This window comes from Manis javanica, chromosome 12, assembly GCF_040802235.1.
Source record: "Manis javanica isolate MJ-LG chromosome 12, MJ_LKY, whole genome shotgun sequence".
Taxonomy (NCBI): domain Eukaryota; kingdom Metazoa; phylum Chordata; class Mammalia; order Pholidota; family Manidae; genus Manis; species Manis javanica.
In genome coordinates this window covers 64876263-64901225 of record NC_133167.1, presented here as the reverse complement: position 1 = coordinate 64901225, position 24963 = coordinate 64876263, and the positions used below count along the sequence as shown (strand labels likewise).

General features: G+C 38.1%; 2 protein-coding genes across 7 annotated transcripts in view; one reads left to right on the top strand and one right to left on the bottom strand.

Moving 5' to 3' along the window:
• The window catches only part of CFAP210 (cilia and flagella associated protein 210), a 120675-nt gene extending 106754 nt beyond the window's left edge, over positions 1 to 13921 (bottom strand). The window contains exons 1-2 of one of the 6 annotated variants that reach the window (XM_036995044.2): positions 13778 to 13901; positions 13338 to 13435 (exon numbers count right to left, since the gene is read on the bottom strand). Coding sequence is in view for 5 of the 6 variants with exons in the window: in XM_036995042.2 (XP_036850937.1) it covers positions 13778 to 13826 (49 nt within the window). In the remaining variant the exon portion in view is untranslated. Of the gene's footprint in view, positions 1 to 13337; positions 13436 to 13777 lie in introns of all 6 variants that reach the window. The other 5 variants (XM_036995042.2, XM_073218724.1, XM_073218723.1 and 2 more) reach the window with 5 other exon arrangements.
• An 82-nt stretch (positions 13922 to 14003) lies between these two features.
• Positions 14004 to 19352, top strand: PHOSPHO2 (phosphatase, orphan 2). Its single transcript, XM_017680026.3, has 4 exons — positions 14004 to 14140; positions 14764 to 14797; positions 16427 to 16602; positions 18593 to 19352. Exon 4 carries the CDS (start codon positions 18619 to 18621, stop codon positions 19342 to 19344), a length of 726 nt encoding a protein of 241 aa, XP_017535515.1. The 5' UTR covers positions 14004 to 14140; positions 14764 to 14797; positions 16427 to 16602; positions 18593 to 18618; the 3' UTR covers positions 19345 to 19352.
• Positions 19353 to 24963: the final 5611 nt, after the last annotated feature.

Sequence of the window (24963 nt, the reverse complement as noted above, 5' to 3'; positions counted from 1 at the left end):
TATAATGGTTATATCCTCTTGTTGGACAGCCCCCTTTATCATTATGAAATGACCTTATTTATATCTTGTTACTTTCTTTGTTTCGAAATCTATTTTGTCTGATACAAGCACTGAAACACCTGCTTTTTTCTTCCTATTGTTTGCATGAAATATCTTTTTCATCCCTTAACTTTTAGTCCGTGTATGACTTTGGGTTTGAAGTGAGTTTCTTGTAAGCATCCTATAGATGGCTCTTGCTTTTTTTATCCATTCTATTATTGTTTTGATTAATGCATTTAGTCCATTTACATTTAGGGTGATTATTGATAGATACGTATTTAATGCCATTTAAGGCTTTGGATTCATAGTTACCAAAGGTTCAAGCATAGCTTCTTTACTATCTAGCCATCTAACTTAACTCTCCTATTAAGCTATTATAAACACAGTCTGATGATTCTTTATCTCCCTTCTTATCATTCCTCCTCCATTCTTTATATGTTATGTGCTTTATTCTGTATTCTTTTATATTTCCTTTGACTGCTCTTATGAATAGTTGATTTTATTTTATTTTATTTTATTTTATTTTTATTTATTTTTTTGAGAGGGCATCTCTCATATTTATTGATCAAATGGTTGTTAACAACAATAAAACTCAGTATAGGGGGGTCAATGCTCAATGTACAATCATTAATCCATCTCAAGCCTAATTCTCGTCACTCACCAATCTTCCGAAGCATAATGAACAAGTTCTTACATGGTGAACGAATTCTTACATAGTGAATAAATTCTTACATGGTGAACAGTACAAGGGCATTCATCACAGAAACGTTCAGTTTTGATCACACATTATGACCTATAAACAATCAGGTCAAATATGAATATTCATTTGATTTTTGTACTTGATTTATATGTTGATCCCACATTTCTCCCTCTGTTATTATTATTACTTTTATTTTTAATAAAATGCTGAAGTGGTAGGTAGATGCAAGATAAAGGTAGAAAACATAGTTTAGTGCTGTAAGAGGGCAAATGTAGATGATCAGATGATCAGGTGTGTGCCTATGGACTAAGTATTAATCCAGGCTAGACAAGGGCAGCAAGACATCCATGGATGCAGAAGATTTCTCTCAAAGCAGTGGGGGTGAGGTTCTGAGTCTCACCTCTGTTGATCCCCAAATTCTCACCTGATGTCCACCCTGCCACTGTGCCTGTCTTAGGTTGTTCCTCCCTTGAGGAATCTTACCCGTCTCTGGCTAACCAGTAATCTTCCGGGACCATACAGGGAAATGTAAAGTTGGTGAGAGAGAAGCCATATTGTTTGAAAAGATAAGCTTTTTACTTCTTTGCAGATTTATGACCTGTAGCTTCTGTGCCTAGCACTTGTCTCGAGGTATCTTTACCACCTGGAGGAATTATGATACTCAGTAAATTCGATATGAGGCACGAATTCTATTTAAGGGTTGTAATTAGGAAGAAAGAAGAAAAGCTATAGATGTAGCATATGGAAGGAAACATGGGAGGATTGATTATTTCTTTGACATATCTTCTTATAGAGTACCTTAAGTACGTATAGGTTTTAAACTACTAACTAATTTGCACACACATATTAACATAATAGGAATATGGTGACATAAACAAAGCAAATCTATAATTACCATCCATCTCCAGTGAAGCCAAGAAAACCATTTAGGCACCCTAGGCATTTGTGAAAATTTATCTATGATATGATGGATATTCTCCAATTGTACTTGAACAGTCTGAGAAAAATCAGACAAATTAAAGCAGCCCATTTCTGGGATCTGTTCACATCCCATATGTTCTTTTAACCGTAGATAGTCTATAGTCATGAGATTTTGGAGTGCTACAACTTGCACCCCTCCCAACTCCTGGTTGAGTTCCAACAGTACAGATCCGGTCAAATTCGTTGTCTCACTGTATGCACATGCCAGCCTAGACATCTCCCTCCTCATTCCTATGGCAAGTCCAGGAGACGGTGGGCTGGATGCAGCCACAACCGCAGCATCATCCGGATCCCTGTGGAGGCTTTTTGATGATCATCACCCGGCACAAGTCCTCCAGAGAGTGCTGATGCCGGAAGCTCCTCCTAATATCGTATCTTAGTTCATTTTCTGGGTATCCAAGCTAGGCCTTGATCTTCTGCATAGAAACAAACAGACCCCTTGCCCACACTTTGACATGCCCTCTATACCACTGTGCAGAACTCACTGGAGGTCAGCACACAGGGAATGCTTTTCTTTCTTTTTTTTTTTTATTAAGACAAAGTAATATTATCAGAAAAGAGTACCTCCATAACTGATCATCTGACACCCTTTAAGTGATCAACATTAAGGATATTTAAAGCATGCGTTGATCTTTGATTTACCAATAGTTTTATCCTATCAAGGAGTAATCCCCCTTTTCTTTCTTTCTTTCTTTTTTTTTTTTAATTTTTAATCTACACTTACATGAAGAATACTATGTTTACTATGCTCTCCCCTATATCAGGTCCCCCCTAAAAACCACATTACGGTCACTGTCCATCAGCCTAGCAAAATGTTGCAGAGTCACTACTTGTCCTCTCTGTGTTGTGCAGCCCACCCTCCCCTTTCTCCCTCCCCCTCATGCATGCTAATCTTAATACCCCCCTTTTTCTTCCCCCCGCCTTATCCCTCCCTGCCCACCCATCCTCCCCAGTTCCTTTCCCTTTGGTACCTGTTAGTCCATTTTTGGGTTCTGTAATTCCACTGCTGTTTTGTTCCTTCAGTTTTTCCTTTGTTCCTATACTCCTGAGATGAGTGAAATCATTTGGTATTTCTCTTTCTCTGCATGGCTTATTTCACTGAGCATAATACTCTCCAGCTCCATCCATGTTGCTGCAAATGGTTGGATTTTTCCACTTCTTATGGCTGAGTAGTATTCCATTGTGTATATGTACCACATCTTCTTTATCCATTCTACTGATGGACATTTAGGTTGCTTCCAATTCTTGGCTATTGTAAATAGTGCTGCGATAAACATAGGGGTGCATCTGTCTTTCTCAAACTTGATTGCTGCGTTCGTAGGGTAAATTCCTAGAAGTGGAATTCCTGGGTCAAATGGTAGGTCTGTTTTGAGCATTTTGATGAACCTCCATACTGCTTTCCACAATGGTTGAACTAACTTACATTCCCACCAGCAGTGTAGGAGGGTTCCCCTTTCTCCACAGCCTCGCCAACATTCGTTGTTGTTTGTCTTTTGGATGGCAGCTAGCCTTACTGGTGTGAGGTGATACCTCATTGTAGTTTTAATTTGCAATTCTCTGATAATTAGCGATGTGGAGCATCTTTTCATGTGTCTGTTGGCCATCTGTATTTCTTTTTTAGAGAACTGTCTGTTCACTTCCTCTGCCCACTTCTTAATTGGGTTATTAGTTTTTTGTTTTTGAGGCATGTGAGCTCTTTATATATTCTGGACGTCAAGCCTTTATCGGATCTGTCATTTTCAAATATATTCTCCCTTACTGTAGGGTTCCTTTTTGCTCTATTGGTGGTGTCTTTTGCTGTACAGAAGCTTTTCAGCTTAATGAAGTCCCACTTGCTCATTTTTGCTGTTGTTTTCCTTGCCTGGGGAGATATGTTCAAGAAGAGGTCACTCATGTTTATGTCTAAGAGGTTTTTGCCTATGTTTTTTTCCAAGAGTTTAATGGTTTCATGACTTACATTCAGGTCTTTGATCCATTTTGAGTTTACCTTGGTATATGGGGTTAGACAATGGTCCAGTTTCATTCTCCTACATGTAGCTGTCCAGTTTTGCCAGCACCATCTGTTGAAGAGACTGTCATTTTGCCATTGTATGTCCATGGCTCCTTTATCAAATATTAATTGACCATATTTGTTTGGGTTAATTTCTGGAGTCTCTAATCTGTTCCACTGGTCTGTGGCTCTGTTCTTGTGCCAGTACCAAGTTGTCTTGATTACTATGGCTTTGTAGTAGAGCTTGAAGTTGGGGAGTGAGATCCCCCCTACTTTATTCTTCTTTTTCAGGATTGCTTTGGCTATTCGGGGTCTTTGGTGTTTCCATATGAATTTTTGAATTATTTGTTCCAATTCATTGAAGAATGTTGCTGGTAATTTGAGAGGGATTGCATCAAATCTGTATATTGCTTTGGGCAGGATGGCCATTTTGACGATATTAATTCTTCCTAGCCATGAGCATGGGATGAGTTCCCATCTGTTCGTGTCCCCTTTAATTTCTCTTAAGAGTGACTTGTAGTTTTCAGAGTATAAGACTTTCACTTCTTTGGTTAGGTTTATTCCTAGGTATTTTGTTCTTTTTGATGCAATGGTGAATGGAATTGTTTTCCTGATTTCTCTTTCTATTCATTCATTGTTAGTGTATAGGAAAGCTACAGATTTCTGTGTGTTAATTTTGTATCCTGCAACTTTGCTGTATTCCAATATCAGTTCTAGTAGTTTTGGAGTGGAGTCTTTAGGGTTTTTTATGTACAGTATCATATCATCTGCAAATAGTGACAGTTTAACTTCTTCTTTACCAATCTGGATTCCTTGTATTTCTTTGTTTTGTCTGATTGCCGTGGCTAGGACCTCCAGTACTATGTTGAATAACAGTGGGGAGAGTGGGCATCCCTGTCTTGTTCCCGATCTCAGAGGAAAAGCTTTCAGCTTTTTGCTGTTCAGTATAATGTTGGCTGTGGGTTTATCGTATATGGCCTTTATTATGTTGAGGTACTTGCCCTCTATTCCCATTTTGCTGAGAGTTTTTATCATGAATGGATGTTGAATTTTGTCAAATGCTTTTTCAGCATCTATGGTGATGATCATGTGGCTTTTGTCTTTCCTTTTGCTGATGCGGTGGATGATGTTGGTGGATTTTCGAATGTTGTACCATCCTTGCATCCGTGGGATGAATCACACTTGGTCATGGTGTATGATCCTTTTGATACACTGTTGAATTCTGCTAATATTTTATCGAGTATTTTTGCATCTACATTCATCAGGGATATTGGTCTGTAATTTTCTTTTTAGGTGGGGTCTTTGCCTGGTTTTGGTATTAGAGTGATGTTGGCTTCATAGAATGAGTTTGGGAGTATTCCCTCTTCTTCTATTTTGTGGAACACTTTAAGGAGAATGGGTATTATGTCTTCTCTGTGTGTCTGATAAAATTCCGAGGTAAATCCATCCGGCCCCGGGGTTTTGTTCTTGGGTAGTTTTTTGATTACTGTTTCAATTTTTTTGCTCGTAATTGGTTTGTTTAACTTTTGTGTTTCTTCCTTGGTCAGTCTTGGGAGGTTGTATTTTTCTAGGAAGTTGTCCATTTCTTCTAGGTTTTCCACCTTGTTGGCATACAGGTTTTCATAGTAGTCTTTAATAATTCTTTGTATTTCTGTGGAGTCTGTCGTGATTTTTCCATTCTCATTTCTGATTATGTTGATTTGTGTTGACTCTCTTTTTCTCTTAATAAGTTGGGCTAGAGGCTTATCTATTTTGTTTATTTTCTCGAAGTACCAGCTCTTGGTTTCGTTGATTTTTGCTATTGTTTTATTCTTCTCAATTTTGTTTATTTCTTCTCTGATCTTTATTATGTCCCTCCTTCTGCTGACTTTAGGCCTCATTTGTTCTTCTTTTTCCAGTTTTGATAATTGTGATGTTAGACTATTCACTTGGGATTGTTCTTCCTTCTTCAAGTGTGCCTGGATTGCTATATACTTTCCTCTTAAGACTGCTTTCACTGCGTCCCACAGAAGTTGGGGCTTAGTGTTGTTGTTGTCATTTGTTTCTATATATTCCTTGATCTCTATTTTGATTTGTTCATTGATCCATTGATTATTTAGTAGCATGTTGCTAAGCCTCCATGTGTTTGTGAGCTTTTTTGTTTTCTTTGTAGAATTTATTTCTACTTTTATACCTTTGTGGTCTGAAAAATTGGTTGGTAGAATTTCAATATTTTGGAATTTACTGAGGCTCTTTTTGTGAGCTAGTATGTGGTCTATTCTGGAGAATGTTCCATGTGCACTTGAGAAGAATGTATATCCTGTTGCTTTTGGATGTAGAGTTATATAGATGTCTATTAGGACCATCTGTTCTAGTGTGTTGTTCTGTGCCTGTGTGTCCTTACTTATTTTCTGCCCAGTGGATCTATCCTTTGGGGTGAGTGGTGTGTTGAAGTCTCCTAAAATGAATGCATTGCAGTCTATTTCCCTCTTTAGTTCTGTTAGTATTTGCTTCACATATGCTGGTGCTCCTGTATTGGGTGCATATATATTTAGAATGGTTATATCCTCCTGTTGGACTGAGCCCTTTATCATTATGTAGTATCCTTCTTTATCTCTTGTTACTTTCTTTGTTTTGAAGTCTATTTTGTCTGATATTAGTACTGCAACCCCTGCTTTCTTCTCACTGTTGTTTGCCTGAAATATGTTTTTCCATGCCTGACTTTTAGTCTATGCTTACCTTTCTGTTTAAGGTGAGTTTCTTGTAAGCAGCATATAGATGGGTCTTGCTTTTTTATCCATTCTATTACTCTGTGTCTTTTGATTGGTGCATTAAGTCCATTTACATTTAGGGTGACCATTGAGAGATATGTACTTATTGCCATTGCAGGCTTTAGATTCGTGGTTACCAAAGGTTCAAGGTTAGCTTCTTTAGTATCTTACTGCCTAACTTAGCTCGCTTATTGAGCTGTTATATACTGTTATATACACTATCTGGAGATTCTTTTCTTCTCTCCCTTCTTATTCCTCCTCCTCCATTCTTCATATGTTGGGTGTTTTGTTCTGTGCTCTTTTTAGGGGTGCTCCCATCTAGAGCAGTCCCTGTAGGATGCCCTGTAGAGGTGGTTTGTGGGAAGCAAATTCCCTCAGCTTTTGCTTCTCTGGGAATTGTTTAATCCCACCATCATATTTAAATGATAGTCGTGCTGGATACAGTATCCTTGGTTCAAGGCCCTTCTGTTTCATTGCATTAAGTATATCATGCCATTCTCTTCTGGCCTGTAGGGTTTCTGTCGAGAATTCTGATGTTAGCCTGATGGGTTTTCCTTTATAGGTGACCTTTTTCTCTCTAGCTGCCTTTAAAACTCTTTCCTTGTCCTTGATCCTTGCCATTTTAATTACTATGTGTCTTGGTGTTGTCCTCCTTGGATCCTTTCTGTTGGGGGTTCTGTGTAATTCCATGGTCTGTTCGATTATTTCCTCCCCCAGTTTGGGGACGTTTTCAGCAATTATTTCTTCAAAGAGACTTTCCATCCTTTTTCCTCTTTCTTATTCTTCTGGTATCCCTATAATATGAATATTATTCCTTTTGGATTGGTCACATAGTTCTCTTAGTGTTGTTTCATTCCTGGAGATCCTTTTATCTCTGTCTATGTCAGCTTCTATACGTTCCTGTTCTCTGGGTTCTGTTCCTTCAATGGCCTCTTGCATCTTATCCATTCTGCTTATAAATCCTTCCAGGGATTGTTTCACTTCTGTGATCTCCTTCCTGACGTCTGTGATCTCTTTCTGGACTTCATCCCACTGCTCTTGCATTTTTCTCTGCATCTCATCCCATTGCTCTTGCATTTTTCTCTGCATCTCTGTCAGCATGTTCATGATTTTTATTTTGAATTCTTTTTCAGGAGGACTGGTTAGGTCTGTCTCCTTCTCTGGTGTTGTCTCTGTGATCTTTGTCTGCCTGTAGTTTTGCCTTTTCATGGTGATAGAGATAGATTGCAGAGCTGGTACAAGTGACCGCTGGAAGAGCTTCCCTTCTTGTTGGTTTGTGGCCTTCCTCTCCTGGGAGAATAGCGACCTCTAGTGGCTTGCACTGAGCAGCTGTGTGCAGACAGGGCTTCTGCTTCCTGCCCGGTTGCTATGGGGTTTATCTCCGCTGTTGCTGTGGGCTTGGCCTGGCTGGGGCTGCTCCTCCAAAATGGTGGAGCCCCGTTGTAGGGGTAGTGGCCAGGAGGCTATTTATCTCCGTAAGGGGCCTCTGTGCTCCCTGCTGCCCAGGGGGTTAGAGTGCCCAGAGATCCCCAGATTCCCTGCCTCTGGTCTATGTGACCTGTCCTGCCCCTTTAAGACTTCCAAAAAGCACTCTCCAAACCAAAACAACAACAGCAACAATGAGATAGGGAACAGAAAAAAAAAAAAAAAGGAAAAAACGCGATTTTTTTTTTTTTTTTGTCCTCAGGCGCCGGTCCCAGGCACCCGCTCACTAGTCCTGCTGCCCTGTCTCCCTAGCACCAGGGTCCCTGTCCCTTCAAGGCTTCCAAAAAGCACCTGCCCACCGGTACCGCAGGGAAAAATGCACGATATTCTTTGTCCTCAGGCGCCGGTCCCAGGCACCCGATCACCAGTCCCACCGCCCTGCTTCCGTAGCACTGGGTTCCCTGTCCCTTTAAGGCTTCCAAAAAGCACTCGCCATAAAAAAAAAAAAAAGGGGAAAAACGCGTGATTTCCTCCGTCCTCAGGTGCCGGTCTCAGGCACCCACCCACCAGTCCCAGAGGGAAAAACGCGCGATATTCTTTGTCCTCAGGCGCCAGTCCCAGGCACCCGCTCACCGGTCCTGCTGCTCTGCCTCCCTAGCACCAGGGTCCCTGTCCCTTTAAGGCTTCCGAAAAGCGCTCGCCAAAAAGAGAAAAAAAAAGGGTAAAAACGCGCAATTTCCTCTGTCCTCAAGTGCCGGTCTCAGGCACCCGCCCACCGGTCCCACAGGGAAAAACGGGGGATAATCTTTGTCCTCAGGCGCTGGTCCCAGGCTCCCGCTCACCGGTCCCGTCACCCTGCCTCCCTAGCAACAGGGTCCCTGTCCCTTTAAGGCTTCCAAAAAGCACTCGCCAAAGAAAAAACTGCTCCGGTTTCTTTCCACCCGCTGGGAGCCAGGGGGAGGGGCGCTCCGGTCCCGCCGGGCCGGGGCTTGTATCTTACCCCCTTTGCAAGGTGCTGGGTTCTTGCAGGTGTGGATGTGGTCTGGATATTGTCCTGTGTCCTGTGGTCTCTATTTTAGGAAGATTTTTCTTTGTTATATTTTCATAGCTCTATGTGTTTTGGGGAGGAGATTTCCACTGCTCTACTCACGCCGCCATCCTGGCTCCACCTCTGGGGACACTTTCTTTGATACCTGCTGACCTCTGGTATGTTAGGAGTCCCTGTGTGATCTGATTTTATTTTTTGACTTTAGTTTGTTTTGGTTGGTTTTCTTTCTTTGCCATGATTTTATTTTCTCTGGTGACATCTATTTAGCTGTAGGAGTGCTTCCATCTAGAGCAGTCCCTTTAAAATATCCTGTAGAGGTGGTTTGTGGGAGGCAAATCCCTCAACTTTTGCTTCTCTGGGAATTGTTTAATCCCTCCTTCAAATTTCAATGATAATTGTGCTGTATATTGTATTCTTGATTCAAGGCCCTTCTGTTTCATTGCATTAAATATATCATGCTATTCTCTTCTGGCCTGTAAAGTTTCTGTTGAGAAGTCTGATGATAGCCTGATGGGTTTTCCTCTATAGGTGATCTTTTTCTCTCTCTGGCTGCCTTTAATACTCTGTCCTTGTCTTTGATCTTTGCCATTTTAATTATTATGTGTCTTGTTGTTATCCTCCTTGGGTACCTTGTGTTGAGAGATCTGTGGGCTTCCATGATCTGAGAGACTATTTCCTCCCCCAGTTTGGAGAAGTTTTCAGCAATTATTTCTTCAAAGACACTTTCTATCCCTTTCTCTCTCTCTTCTTGTTCAGGTACCCCTATAATGAGAATATAGTTCCATTTGGCTTGGTCACACAGTTCTCTTAATATTCTTTCATTCCTGGAGATCCTTTTATCTCTCTCTGTCTCAGCTTCCTTGTATTCCTATTCTCTGATTTCCATTCCATTGACAGCCTCTTGCACCTCATCCAGTCTGCTCTTAAGTCCTTCCAGAGATTGTTTCATTTCTGTTATTTCCCTCCGGACTTTATCCCTTAGCTCTTGCATATTTCTCTGCAGGTCCATCAGCATGGTTATGACCTTTATTTGAATTCTTTTTCAGGAAGATTGGTTATATCTATCTCATCGGCCTTCTCACTGGGGTTGTTTGAGTGATTCTTGAGTGGACCAGATTCTTCTGCATTTTCATGGTGACAGAGGTGGTTGCGGGCAGGCGGTGCATGTGTCAGCTAAGAGAACAAAGTCCCTTTCTGCTTGCTGGTCACCTTTCCCTTCTCCACTGAGTGTGTCAGTTACCCGCAAGCAGGGATCAGTCTCTGGGTTAATCCCCTGAGCTACTGTGCATGGGGCAGCCCTTAGGCTAGCCCAGGGCCCTGTGGGGAGTGGCAGATGCGTAGTGTGTGTTCTCCTGCTAGAACAGCCCCCCTTCATGCCTTCTGAACCTTGCTCTCACTTCCTCTGTCTGTGGTGAGCAGCTATGTGCCAGTGGCAGCCTCTGGGTCTGTCCCAGTTAGCTGCACACTGGGAGGAGACCGTGTGGTTGCTGTGGGTGGGGCTGCTCTCTGGCTGTTCCGCAGCTGTGGCGGGTCAGCCAGTTTGGTTGTAGCTCTGGCCAGGGGGGAATGAATGGCAGGCTGCTTATCTCCATGAGGGACTTTGGGGCTGGGTTACCCCCCAGGAGGTTGGGGCACCTGAAGTTCCTTAGGATTCCCAGCCTGCTGGGCTGAGTGTACTGGAACGATTTTGTCCAACTGTTAAGCCCATGTCCCTTTAAGATTTTTAAAAAGATACTCCTTTTCTTTGGTCCCAGGGGAGCTGGCTGTGGGAACCCGCTCACAGTGTCTGTCTTGGATTTTACTTTTCCATTTCTCTAATATCCAGTACACCATGCAATGTGTGTCTGTGCTCCCAGTGCAGATTACTAGGGCTGGATTATTTAGCAGCCCTCTGCTTCAACTCCCTCCCACTCTGACTCTTTTCCTCCCACCAGTGAGCTGGGGTGGGGGGAAGTGCTCAGGTTCTGCCAGGTCATGCTTCATATCTTACCCTTTTCCTGAGATGCTGAGTTCTTGCAGTTGTAGATGTAGCCTAGCTGTTGTACTGTATCTTCTGGTCTCTCTTTTAGGCATAGTTGCATTTGTTGTATTTTCAAAAATATATATATGGTTTTAGTAGGAGATTTCTGCCGCCCACTCAGGCCACCATCTTGAGCCTCTCCTCCCATAGTATTTTATGAGAAATAAGCTATTAATCTTATTGAGGCTCACTTGTATGTGATGATTTCTCTGTCTTTGACTATTGACATTTTGATCATTATGTGTCTGGTTCTGCATCTTTTTGAGTTTACCCTACTAGAGAATCAGTGACCTTCTTGAATGTATAGATTAATGTTTATCACTAAATCCAGGGAGTTTTTGGCCATTATTTCTTCAAATATTTTCTTCTATCCCTTTCTCACCTCCTCCCTCTCGACTCAAATTATATGTATATTGGTATACTTGCTGGTGTCCTACATTTCTTTGATGATCTGCTTATTTTTATTTTCTTTTTCTTTCTATTCCACAGACTGGATAATCTCTCCAAAATATCTTCAAGTTCATGATTCTTCTGTAAGTTCAAATCTGCTATTGAGCCTATCTAGCAAATTTTTCATTTAAAGTGTTGTGTTTTTCAAATCCTAAATTTCTATTTAGTTCATTTTTCCAATTTTTATCTCTTTACTGATATGCTCTATCTGTTAAGACAGCATTCTTAATACTTTCCTATAGTTTCTTTGACTTTTTTTCTAGTCCTCTAAACATATTTACAATAGTGTAAATCTACAAAAATAAATTGTTTAGTAAGTCTAACATTTTGGCTTCCTCTAGGACTTTTTTCCATTGTTAGGCAATACTTTCTTTGCATGCCTTGTTATTTTTGTTGAAAACTGTACATTTTAAATATATGGCAATTCTGAAATTCAGATTCCCCTCACAGCCAAAGTTTATTGTTATTGCCGTTGCTGTTTGTTTAGTGATTTTCCTGAACTTGATCTGTAAAGTCTTTACTCTTTATTGTACGTGGCTGCTGGAATCTCAGCTTGGTTAGCTTAGTCAGCTAAGGATTGGACAGTTTCTTTAAACTACTTAGCTACAGTTTCCTTACATTTAAATCTAAGTTCCTTAAATTTAATTTTAAATTCCTTTAAAAAGTCTCTGAGCCTCTGCTGAAGAAATCTCTCTGAGTGGTGGAGCATGACTTCAATGTTCAGGCAGGCAGTTTACAACTCTGTCTTAACCTTTGCTTCTTTCTTACACAGAGCCTCAAAGTCAGCCAGAAGTGAAAGCGTCAGGCATTCTCAGGCCTTAGGCATGCATATGGCCTTCTGCATTCCCAGATATATGTAGGGTGCATTTCAAAGCCCTTTATGGCCATCATACTTCCCAAATATTCCTTTTAAATTTTGGGATCAGCTTGTTGTTTTTGCCCAACTGTTATCATTGCCTCAGGCAACTTGATGTTTTAAAAACTGCCAGAGAGGTCAAATAAGAGTTACCTAGGAAAAGGCTTTGAATGGGGACCAACCCTGTTCTGCCAACCTCCACAGGCTGCTAAGTGATTTTCTAGACGTCTATGGGACTTGGAGAAAAGTATGGGACTACAGCCAATTAAAATTCCCAAAAAACTCACTGCCATTACCAAGATTCAACTGTTTTTCTTGATAAACATTCCCAATTGTTGCAACTAGGTGGTTAATTTCCTGAGTTCTCAAAAAGATGAATTTGACAAATTTTTCCAGTGTTTTTTTTTTTAATAGAGGAGAGGAGTTTTGGAGACCCTATTCCACTCTTCTGGCTGATGTCACACAATTAAATCTTTAGGTAAGTGTTTTACCTATAGCCATCCACATATCTGAACCCCTCTCCTACTTTACTCTCTTCCAAAAGGAGATTATAATTTAGCAGTGAGGCTCAGATGGAAACTTTTGGACCAATGGCCATGAAATATCATTTAAAGCCTAACAGGTAAATTTAAGTCTTTTAGTGCAGTACTGCATATATAGAAAAGTGAATGTGAGAGTAATTGTATTCTTTCAATACACATGCCACATGGGTACTGTCTCTTTCTTACATGTCATGACTCTCTGCTACTACTTCATAAGTCCTTCACTGCACAAATACCTATTAGTGTCCACTGCTGGGAGAATGGCTGGCCGTTACTCTGCATCTGGCACAAGGGGCTCCATTGCTACAGAAGCTCAGGTAATAACATTAAGACAGTCCAAATTCCCAAGGTTCTAGTTGTCACCATGACAGATTAAGCTAAAATCAATCGAACAGATAAAGCTCTTTATATGTCCCACTTAGGCTACTTCAAACCCCAAATCAAAATTTTACAACAGGGTCATCTTAATTACAATACCTTAAGCAGCATCATTTTTCACAGTCTATCAAAGCATTTGCCTTGGGGTGAGATCTTACCTTCACTTTAGAGAGGAGAAAATTCAGACATTTCCTTCAGAGACTTTCAGAAGAGCAATCAGTAGGTTTACAGCAAAGCCAAGACTCATATGAAGTCACTGATATTTCCAAAAGATATTTCAATTCACTTAAATAGCAAAGCTTAAGTGTAACAGAATTCAGCAAATATCAGACTTTTGGAACTGCAACTGCAGCTTGAGAATGCAGCTACGTCATCTGGGAGTCTCTGACTTCTTATCTTTTCTACATCCCTATTTCTGGGAACTTTTTGCACCCACCCATTCACCTCAGGGCTAAACTGTCTCATATACACAGAGCCCAAAATGCCCACGGCCTGCTTTCGTCTTGGTGGAACCCCTGTGAGAAGGTAACCAAATCGTCTCTCTACTCTCTGGGGGCCAGAAACAATCCCTGTGCCCGGATGGGCCAGTCCGGCTCACCCCTGCTTTCCTTTGCCTGTCCACAGCGCCTTCCGTACCGCACCAACATCTCTGACGAGGCGACCACGGCGCTCTCGAGATTTAGAAAGGCAACTCCGACGCGGGGCGCGGCCGACTACGGCAGGCGCTGTGTTTGCCAAGCTGCGAAGTTGCTTAGCAACGCCGCAGGAAGTGACGGAAGCCGTCTCCAAGGAACGAAGAACGCGCCCCAGTCCGCCTTAGGGCTGGAGAATAGTGGTTGCGCCTGCGCGGAAGGCTGCAGCAGGGCGTGAGAGGAGGGTGTCGCAGGCGCGGGCACTGGGCCGGAGACCTGAGATCGCGGAGTGGCCCGGAGGCCAGGACGGCTTCAGACGCCTCGTCTAGGTAGGTGAGGAGCTCCGGAGCTCGGCCGGGCGTGGTGCTCGTATTCTCGTCCAACGCGCACCTCCCGAAGGGTGACCCCCAGCGAGGTCCCGGTGCCTACCTTGGGGCGGACTTGGCAGGGGTGTGGGAGAGCGGGGCCTAGGCTTTGTGTGTGCGTCCCGCAGAGCTCCGCGCAGGTAGAAACTAAAGGACAAAGTCCTCTCGTAACTATAGAAACCAGGGTTAAAAATAGAAAATCTATTTTTAATTGCTTTGGTTAATATAGAATGATCCAGGCTAGATGGGACTTATAAAAAAAAAGAAATGTTAAATCTTGGATGTTGTCCCAAAACATTCATGTTAACACCTATTTAAAATTGCTTGGCAAATGCAGTATGATAAATTGAATTCATTTGTGCTTCCAATAAGACCTCTTGAGGACACAAAAATCTGTTAAGAGTGGATGCAGGCTTGGTTTCAAAGGATCATTTTTTAAGCACATTGAAATACGTATGATTTCATTACAAGTTAGTTGGCTAGACACATACACATTTAGGCACCAAAACTGGAGTCATTCAAAATGAAAGGAGGTAAGATTTTTAATCACTAAAATTCTAACACGTAGTTGTACTGTTTTTTTTCAGGTTTTCTATCAGATGTTCCACCATAATAATGCTGGTAAGTATGAAAGGATTAATAAAAATATTTGACAGAAATTAGTTTTTACATATAGCATTGGTGTGTTCGGAAGTATTGTTTTAAAAAAGAGAAACTGGGAAGGGTCAGATTTTACCTTACTTGCATGCTAACAACTTAGCCTGCCACAGTTTTGTAGAAGACACAGACCTGCAGGTTGGAGATAAGTTACTTACAGCAGTAGCAGTAGCCAGAATATCACTAATTTTGCCCCAGATCCCACAGGATGATGTGAAGAGGGCCAGAAGTCATCTTCACACAGAGTTGTGTTTCATTACAGGACAGGAACTCTGAGCTTAGGGAACCCAGATCTTTGTTATAATAGAAAATAAGTATGCCTTCCAAGACTGTTCACTGTACATACATTTTTTTAGACAGTAATTCATACCAAAGGGCAGTAAGTGCCTTGTGTTTAAGACATGCAAAACCACCTATGGAGAATTACCTCCTGACGAAAGTTCTCTCGAATTTTAATTTAATTGGTTACAAAAAGTATTGAATCTTAAAAGATTTGATGTCAGAGTAGTGACTCTATAGCATCTTACTACGCTGATGGACAGTGACTGTAATGGGTTATGTGGTAGGGACTCGATAATGGGGGGAATCTAGTAACCACAGTGTTGCTCATGTGATTGTACATTAATGATACCAAAATTTAAAAAAAGAAAAAGATTTGATGTTAGTAATTTGCCAGTTTGACTTGGTAGTCAGATACCATTTGACTTCCAACACCTGGTTCTAACTCAAACCCATGGACTTTATAGCCAAGTTGATCCAGAGTTAGTTATTTATACCTTTATAACCTCCACTCCTTTTTTTCTTTGATGTAAAATAAGAACATAGCATATGCCTTTTGATCTGAAACAGAGTTTAAATTATTCTGGGGAGAAAGATTTTATTACAAAATCAGTGTAGAAAAAGAATGCACTGCAGTTGAACCAGCCATGATCCTACCACTGTACACTAGACATTTATTTTTTTTAAACAAAAATAGGATTATACTCTACCTACCTTTCTGACTTGCTTGTTTAATTTGAACTGAACATACTAGCTTTTACTGGCTAAATAAATACTACATTTTATTGCTGTCATATATATTAACCAATACCCAATTCTTGTATGTTTATGTAGTTTCTAGTTTTCATTATTTAAAATGCATATAAGCCATTGTTAGACTAGAAAATATTGCAGATGTACCAAATATGTACAACTCTTGCTTTTAGAGAAAATAGTTATTAACTGTTTTTATAGTTTTAACAAATCGGTTTCAAGATAGATTCACATTCTTAAAACTAAGTCTTTATGTACATCCTTAATTTTTGGAGACTTTTATTTCAAGTACAGCACTAAGTTTTTAAAAGTTTATTGAGAACAGAAAATGGTATTTATCTATTAAAAATGGAATCTGGAAACCTCAGCATAGTCAGCCTAACACTTGTGATTTTATCCACTAGATAAAAACATATTCGTATAACATTCCCTGTTTTGTGTTTAAGGGTCTTGTTTAACCAGTTTTATGTCTCCCTTTGGCAATAAGTGCTTTTCTGATGTAAGAGAAAACAGCATAATTAGAAAACAAATTTTTAAAAATCTTACTTTTATTAATTTTAGGAGTTGAGAAGTCTCCATTCTTTTGCTCCAAACCAGAAGATTTTGTTCCCAGTATACAGAGGAGGAGTAATGTTGGACAGAAACTGGCTGGTGTTTAAAACTGAAGAATGTCATGACTGTTTTACCTGAGGTCTTTGCTGAGATTAAGATAAATTGCCTTGGAAATACTAAATTGGGTAAGTATTTTTTAAAAGGTTTATATTGAGTAGTAACAAAAAAACTAATAGAAAAATATGAAATTAAGAAAAATACACTTTTAGATAGAAATTAATAGTCAGCAATGGCTCTATGTTAATTTCAGGCTTATGAGACATCTTACTATTTTGAGGTTAATAGTTAAGGAATTTCAATAACCTGTGGTTAATTAAATCCAGGGTTGAGGCAGTTTTCAACCAACAACGAGTTAACATTTGAAAAATATTTTAAAATTATATGTAAATTTAGAATTTGAAAAGTATGTTTAAAATGTGCATGGGTGCCATACTAATGTGATTGCCAACTATGACTTACTGCTATTTATTAGATTGTTTCTATAAGAAAGTGAATTCTGCACGTAAACATCTGGGAGTTAGTGAGAGACTAACTGGGATTGCACATTTCAAGATACAAAGATCCAGAGTATCAGAATATTATATACTGTCAAAATTCACACAACAGCAGATATGCCTCTATGTTAGTTATTCTCCAGATATTCTCAATTGAGAGACACTGAATATTTATATAAGTCATGAGCTCTATTCTCAATTTCACCTACTGGATATATGTTGTTATAAAGTAGAGTCCATGTGGCTAATTGCCATGTTTTCTACTTTTAATTTTTGTCTTTTTCTTATTGGTGTTCTTCACTTTTTTATTTAGGAAATCTTGCTAAATCATCAGAATGCTTATAAAGTAGATCACAGATGTGGTATTATGGTTAGTGTGTATTTTTAGACTAATGAATGTTTCTATGCAGTTAAACATATTTTTGCCAGAATAACCTACTTAGTATTTTATTTTTTAAATAACTAATAGATTTTAGTATTCTATTTCTTAGGCACTAGAGTATGGTATAAAGCATGAACTTTGGAGCCAAGCAGACCTGACTGCAGATTCCAGCTCTGCCACTTAACTAATGCTTAACCAACTTAACTAATGCTCTAATTTACACATCTTTAAGACAAGGATAATAATTCCTATTTAACAAGGTTATGACAGTTAATAGAGATGATAAGATTGGTAAATTCGTAGTCCAGTGCCTGGCATATAGTTATATTCAACTAGTTGTGACTTAAAAACACTTTTTTTGTTTACACACACTAATTGTAGTTTTTCCTAGATAGTCTGTATAATTATCTTTTTGACATAATTTTCATCCATACCATCTGTTGACCAGTGTATTTTTAACTTTTCTCTTGAGATTTATAATTAATGACCTTATTTATCTTTTAACAGTAACAAAGGCTAAAGTAATTGTCATATCATAAGCAATGTGACTATTCACATAGATTACTTGGTACATCAGAGCTAAACCACATAAAGAAAATATAAATAATGAAAATTGTTAATAAAAGTTGCTTCTAGTCTATAAGAATTGACATCCAGTTCAAATAATTTGTTTAAAATTTCAAGTACAGCATCAAGCAACCATTTAGTTATGACATTGGCTTTGCTGATTTCAAGCTAAGCACCTTTTTTTGAAAAATTATTCAAATTCTGCAAGATTTCATGTTTTGGTCAGAATTTTGGTTAGTACACAGAATCTATATGAGGATTATTGTAAACATTTAAAAATAGTAAGTTTCTGATTGGTGATTTAAAGACAGAGTAATTAGTCTACATTTTTTCTGTCTTATTTTAGAACTTCTAAATTAGGGTATAAGAGAATAATTGTTTCATTACATCTATCATTGGATTGTTCTATATGTTAATTCTGAGTACTCAAATAATCATCCTCACAGGAACTCAATACTGTAAGTATGTTTTTTAGATATTCTGTTTTCCATTTGCTTAGAATACTAAAATACGAACTTTGTTCTTAGAAAAAGCACTTTAATAGTCATCTTAAAACACTTAATTATCTTATTTGTTTTAGCAGACTAACACTGAGTAATATTTGTTAAATAAGTGTAATAGTTAGATATGTAAAACAGAGTATGTTTAGGGATTAATATATCTTTTTTTCAGGGTAATGCAAATCTGTTTCTGGAACCATGAAAATTTTGCTGGTTTTTGACTTCGACAATACAATCATAGATGACAATAGTGACACCTGGATAATACAATGTGCACCAGAGAAAAAGCTTCCTATTGAACTACAAGAGTCTTATGAAAAGGGATTTTGGACAGAATTTATGGGCAGAGTCTTTAAGTATTTGGGAGACAAAGGTGTAAGGGAAGATGAAATGAAAAGAGCAATGACATCCATGCCTTTCACTCCAGGAATGGTGGAACTTTTACACTTTATACAAATGAAAAAAGATAAATTTGACTGCATCATTATTTCGGATTCAAATTCAGTCTTCATTGATTGGGTTTTGGAGGCTACCAATTTCCATGATGTATTCGATAAAGTGTTTACAAATCCAGCAGCTTTTGATAGCAATGGGCATCTCACTGTGGAAAATTACCATGCTCATTCTTGTAATAGGTGCCCCCAAAATCTTTGCAAGAATGTAGTTTTGGTAGAATTTATAGATAAACAGTTACAGCAGGGAGTGAATTATACCCAAATTGTTTATATAGGTGATGGTGGAAATGATGTCTGCCCAGTAACCTTTTTAAAGAAGAATGATGTTGCCATGCCACGGAAAGGATACACTTTACAGAAAACTCTTTCCAGAATGTCTCAAAATCTTGAGCCTATGGAATCTTCTGTTGTAGTTTGGTCTTCAGGTGTTGAAATAATTTCTCATTTACAATTTCTAATAAAGGAATAATATGCCAACAGTTGAACTGTGTATCAGTTAAGATTAGGTGCATCCACGTAAAACTAAAACCACAAGTACCAGTGACTTAAGAAAAAGATTTTTTCCTCTCACTTAAAGGAATTCCAGAGGTAAGTATCTCAAGTTTACTGTTGCTCTACCAGCCTCAGTACTTGGCGTCCAGTTCATGCTCCAAGATGGCTGCTCAAGCTCCATTCCTTGCAGCGGTATTCTGGCCAGCAAGGAGGAGCACCATGAGTGAGTAGGTTGTACCTTCATTTACATTTCTTTGGCCAAAACTTAGTTATAATGCTTCTGCTTAAAAAAGAAATACAGCTTTTGTTCCATAGGATCATATGCCTTGAAAATTTTGGAAAAAGGAGCATGGGATTGAGGTAAGTGCAACTAGTGGTCTCTACCAAGGGTAGTTGGTAGATAGGTTATGTATTTTAATTTATTCCCAGAGATAGTAGTCATATATTTTACTTTCTTAGATATTTATTTCAAAAGCACGTCAAATAGTTATTATCTTAGAAATAAGCTTGATATTTTATTCACATGAGTAAAGGACTCCCAAATATGTACAATGTCCTACTCCCAAATCAGTGTATAATAGGGATTCAGTATCTATTGCCCTAGTTTTAATCAATTTTACACATTTCCTTTTGAAATGAAATACAAATTAATGTTCTTAAAATTTTTAAATTTATATCAACAGCACAGACCATAATTCCAGTTTGCTGGATTAATCAGTGTGAGTGAACTTGGAACCATTCCTTTCTCTCTAATTTTTTGGAATAGTTTGAGGGTAGGTATTAACACAGCTTTAAATATTTGGTAGAATTCACCAGTGAAACAATCTGGTTCTAGACTTCAGTTTGTTGGCAGTTTTTTGATTACTAAGTTAATTTAATTGCCAGCAATCAGTCTTTTCAGATATTCTCTTTCTTACTGATTCATTCTTGGAAGGTCATATGTTTCTAGAAATTTATCCTTTTCTTGTAGGTTGTCCAGTTTTTTGGCATATAATTTGTTATAGTAGTCTCTTATAAGCCTTTGTATTTCTGTTTTAACTTCTCTTTCATTTTTAATTTTTAATTCATTTTTAATTTGTCTTCTCTATGTTTATTTGATGGGCCTGGCTTAAAGTATCAATTTTGTTTATCCTTTCAAAGTACCAGGTCTTACTTTCATTAATACTTCTGTTGTTTTTCTAGACTCTATTTTATTTATTTCTACTTTGATTCTTTATTATTTCCTTCCTTCTACTAAATTTGGACTTTGTTTATTTTTCTTTTTCTAGTTCCTTTAGGTTTAAGGTTAGATTGATTCTTTGAGGTATTTCTTGTTTCTTGAAGTAAGCCTGTGTAACTATCAATTCCTTGCTTAGAACTGCTCTTGCTGAGAAGCAAAGATTTTGAACCATGTATTATGTTATTTAGCCTTCACATATTTTGTGTTTTTTTCCAATTTTTTTCTTGTAATTTCTAGTTTCATACCATTGTTTTCAGAAAAGATGCTTCATAGGATTTCAGTCTTGTTAAATTTACTGAGACTTTTTTCGTGGCCTAACATGTTATCTATCCTGAGGAATGGTCCATGTCCACTTGAAAAGAATGCATATTCTGCTGTTTGGGGATGAATGTTCTGTATATATCTGTTAAGTAAATCTGGTCTGATGTATCATTGAAATCCACTGTTTCTGTATTGATTTTCTGTCTAGATGATCCATCCATTGATATAAGTGGGGCATTAAAGTCCCCTACCATTATTGTAGTACTCTCAATTTCTCCCTTTATGTCTGTTAATATTTGTTTTATATAGTTAGATGCTTCTGGGTTAGGTGCATAAATATTTATAATTGTTATATCCTTCTGATAGATTGGTCCTTTTATCATTATGTCATAACCTTGTCTGTTACAGTCTTTGTTTTAAAGTCTGTTTTGTCTGATATATGTATTGCTATCCCAGCTTACTTTTTTGCTTCCATTTGCATGTAATCTCTTTCTTTAATTGAAATATCATTGATATACAATCTTATATAAGTTTCAGGTATATAACACAGTGGTCAACAGTTATCCGTATTATTAAATCCTCACCCCTGTTAGGGCAGTTACTATCTCTCAACATAGGAAGATGTTACAGAATCATTTGGCTATATTTCCATACTGTACTACCATCCCCATCACCAACTTACATTATGATTGAGAATTTTTATGCCCTTTCATTCCCCCACATCCTCTCCACCACCCACCCCAACTACTCCCCCACAGTAACCATCACTCACTTCTCAATGTCTATGAGTCTTTGCTTTTTGTTTTGTTTTGTCTTGTTTTTATATTCCATGAATAAGTAAAATCCTATGGTGTTTGTCTTTCTCTGCCTGGCATATTTCACTGAGCATAATACTCTCTACATCCATCCATATTGTTGCAAATGGCAGGATGTCTTTTTAATGGCTGAATAATATTCCATTGTGTTTATATACCACATCTTTATCTGTTCATCTATTAATAGACACTTAGGTTGCTTCCATATCTTGGCTATTGTAAATAATGCATCAGTAAACAAGGTGCATATATCTTTTCAAATCAGGGATTTTGTTTTCTTTGGGTAAATTCTTAGAAGTGGAATTACTGGGTCAAATGTATTTCTATTTTTAGTTTTTTGAGGAACCTCCGTATTGCTTTCCACAGTGGCTTCCCCAGTTTACATTCCCACCAACAGTGTAGGAGGATTCCCTTTCTTCCACGTCCTAACCAACACTTGTTCTTTGTTGTCATTTGTATAGTGGCCATTCTGACTTGTGTGAGGTGATATCTCTTTGTGGTTTTGATTTTCATTTCCCTGATGATTAGTGATGTGGAGCATCTTTTCAAGTGCCTGTTAACCATCTCTATATTTTTGGAAAACTATCTGTTTGGGTTTTCCACCCATTTTTAAATTGTATTATTTGTTTTTTTGGTGTTGAGGTATATGAATTCTTTACAAATTTTGGAAGCTAACATCATTTACGATATATTCTCCCATATAGTAGTTGCCTTTTTGTTCTGCTGATGCTGTCCTTTTGCTGTACAGAAGCTTTTTACTTTGATGTCCCATTTCTTCATTTTTCATTTTTATTTCTCTTGCCCAAGATGTGTACAGGAAAAAATTAATCATGGTTATGTTTAAGAGATTTTTGTATATGTTTTCTTCTAAAAGAGTTATGGTTTCATGTCTTACATTTAGGTCTTTAATCCATTTTGAGTTTATTTTTGTGCATGAAGTTGGACAGTAATCCACTTTCGTCTTTTGCATGTGGCTGTCCAGTTTTCCCAACATCAGTTATTGAAGAGACTGTCTTTTCCCCATTGTATATTCATGGGTCCTTTATTGTATATTAAATGACCATATATGCATGGGTTAATATCTGGGCTCTCTCTTCTGTTCCATTGACCTATGGATTTGTTCTTGTGCCATTATCATACTGTTTTGATCAGTGTACCTTCGTAGTAGAGTTTGAAGTCAAGGAGCATATTATCTCCAGCCTTGTTGTTCTTTCTCAGAATTGCATTGGCTATTCAGGGTCTGGTGGTTCCATATGAATTTTAAGATCATTTGCTCTAGTTCTTTGACAAATGCCATTGACATTTTGATAGGGATTGCATTGAATCTGTAAATGGCAGGATGGCCCTTTTGACAACATTCTTCATCCATGAGCATGGGATAGCTTTCCATTTATTTGTATCTTCTTTAATTTCTATCATGATTGATAGTTTTCAGGGTACAGGTCTTTCACTTCCTTGGTTAGTTTTACTTCTAGGTATTTTATTCTTTATGATGCATTTGTGAATGGAATTGTTTTCCTGATTTCTCTTCCTACTAGTTCATTGTTAGTATATAGGAACAGAACAGATTTCTGTGTGATAATTTTGAATCCTGCAACTTTGCTGAATTCAGTTATGAGTTCTAGTAGTTTTTGGTGGAGTCTTTAGGGTTTTCTATCTATAATATCATGTCACCTACAAATAGTGACAGTTAACTTCTTCTTTACCAGTTTGGATGCCTTTTATCTTTGTGTTGTCTGATTGCCATGGCGAGGACCTCCAGTACTATGTTGAGTAAAAGTGGTGAGAGTGGGCATCCTTGTCTTATACCTGATCTTAGAGGAAAAACTTTCAGCTTTTCGGCATTGAGTATGATGTTGGCTCTGGGGTTGTCATATATGGCCTTTATTATTTTGAAGTACATACCCTCTTATACCCATTTTGTTGAGTTTTATCATAAGTTGGTGATGAATTTTGTTAAATGCTTTTTCACCATCTATTGAGATGAGTATGTGGTTTTATTCCTTCTTTTTGTTAATGTGGTGTGTCACATTGGTTGATTTATGAATATTTTACCATCCTTGCATCCCATAAATCCAACTTGGTAGAGGTGGATGATTCTGTTGATGTATTTTTTTAATTCAGTTTGCTAATATTTTATGAGGATTTTTACATCTATGTTCATATTGGTCTATAATTTTCTTTTTTTGTGGTGTCTTTGGTTTTGGTATTAGAGTCGTGCTGGCCTCATAGAATGAGTTTAGAAATATTCCCTTTCCTACTTTTTGGAATACTTTAAGAAGGATGGGTATTAGCTCTTCTTTAAATGTTTGGTAGTATTCGACTGTGAAGCCATCTATCTGGTCCTGAACTTCTGTTTTGGGGAGTTTTTTTTACCAGTTCATTTTCATTTTTGGTAATTGGTCTGTTCAGATTTTCTGTTTCTTTCTGTATCAATCTTGGTTATATTTTTCTGGAAGTTGTCCATGTCTTCTAGGTGGTCCAGTTTATTGGCATATGATTTTTCATAAAATTGTGTAATAATTCTTTGTATTTCTGTGATATCCATTGTGACTGTTCCTTTTTCATTCTGGTGTTGTTTATTTATGTACTCTGTCCTTTTCTTCTTGAAATGTCTGGCTAGGGGGTTTCTGTGTTTTGTTTATTTGCTTAAAGAACCAGCTCTTGGTTTTGTTGATTTTTTTCTGTTTCACCCTTCTCTATTTAATTTATATCTGCTCTGATCTTTTATTATGTTCCTCCTACTAATATGGGCTTCACTTGTTCTTTTTCTAGTTTCTTTAATTGTGAGTTTAGACTGTTTATTTGGTATTGTTCTTGTTTCTTGACGTAGGCCTGTATTGCTATGTACTTCTGCCTTTGAACCACTTTTGTGGTATTCCACAAGTTTTGGACTGTTGTATTTTTGTGTTCATTTGTCTCCATGTATTGCTTGATTTCTGTTTTTATTTGTTCATTGATCCGTTCATTATTTGGAAGCATGTTGTTCAACCTCCAAGTATTTGTGGGCTTTTTTGTTTGATCTGTGTAATTTATTTCTAGTTTTGTACCATTGTTGTTTGATAAGTTGCCTGATACAACTTCAGTCTTTTTTAATTTATTGATGCTCTTTTTGTGGCCTAGTATGTGATCTATTCTGGAGAACGTTCTATGTACACTTGAGAAAAATATGTATCCTGCTGCTTTTGGGTGGAGTGTTCTGTAGATATATCCTAAATCCATCTGATCTAATGTATTGTTCAGTGTCTCTGTTTCCTTATTTATTTTCTGTCTGGTTAGTCTCTCTGTGGGTGTAAGTAGT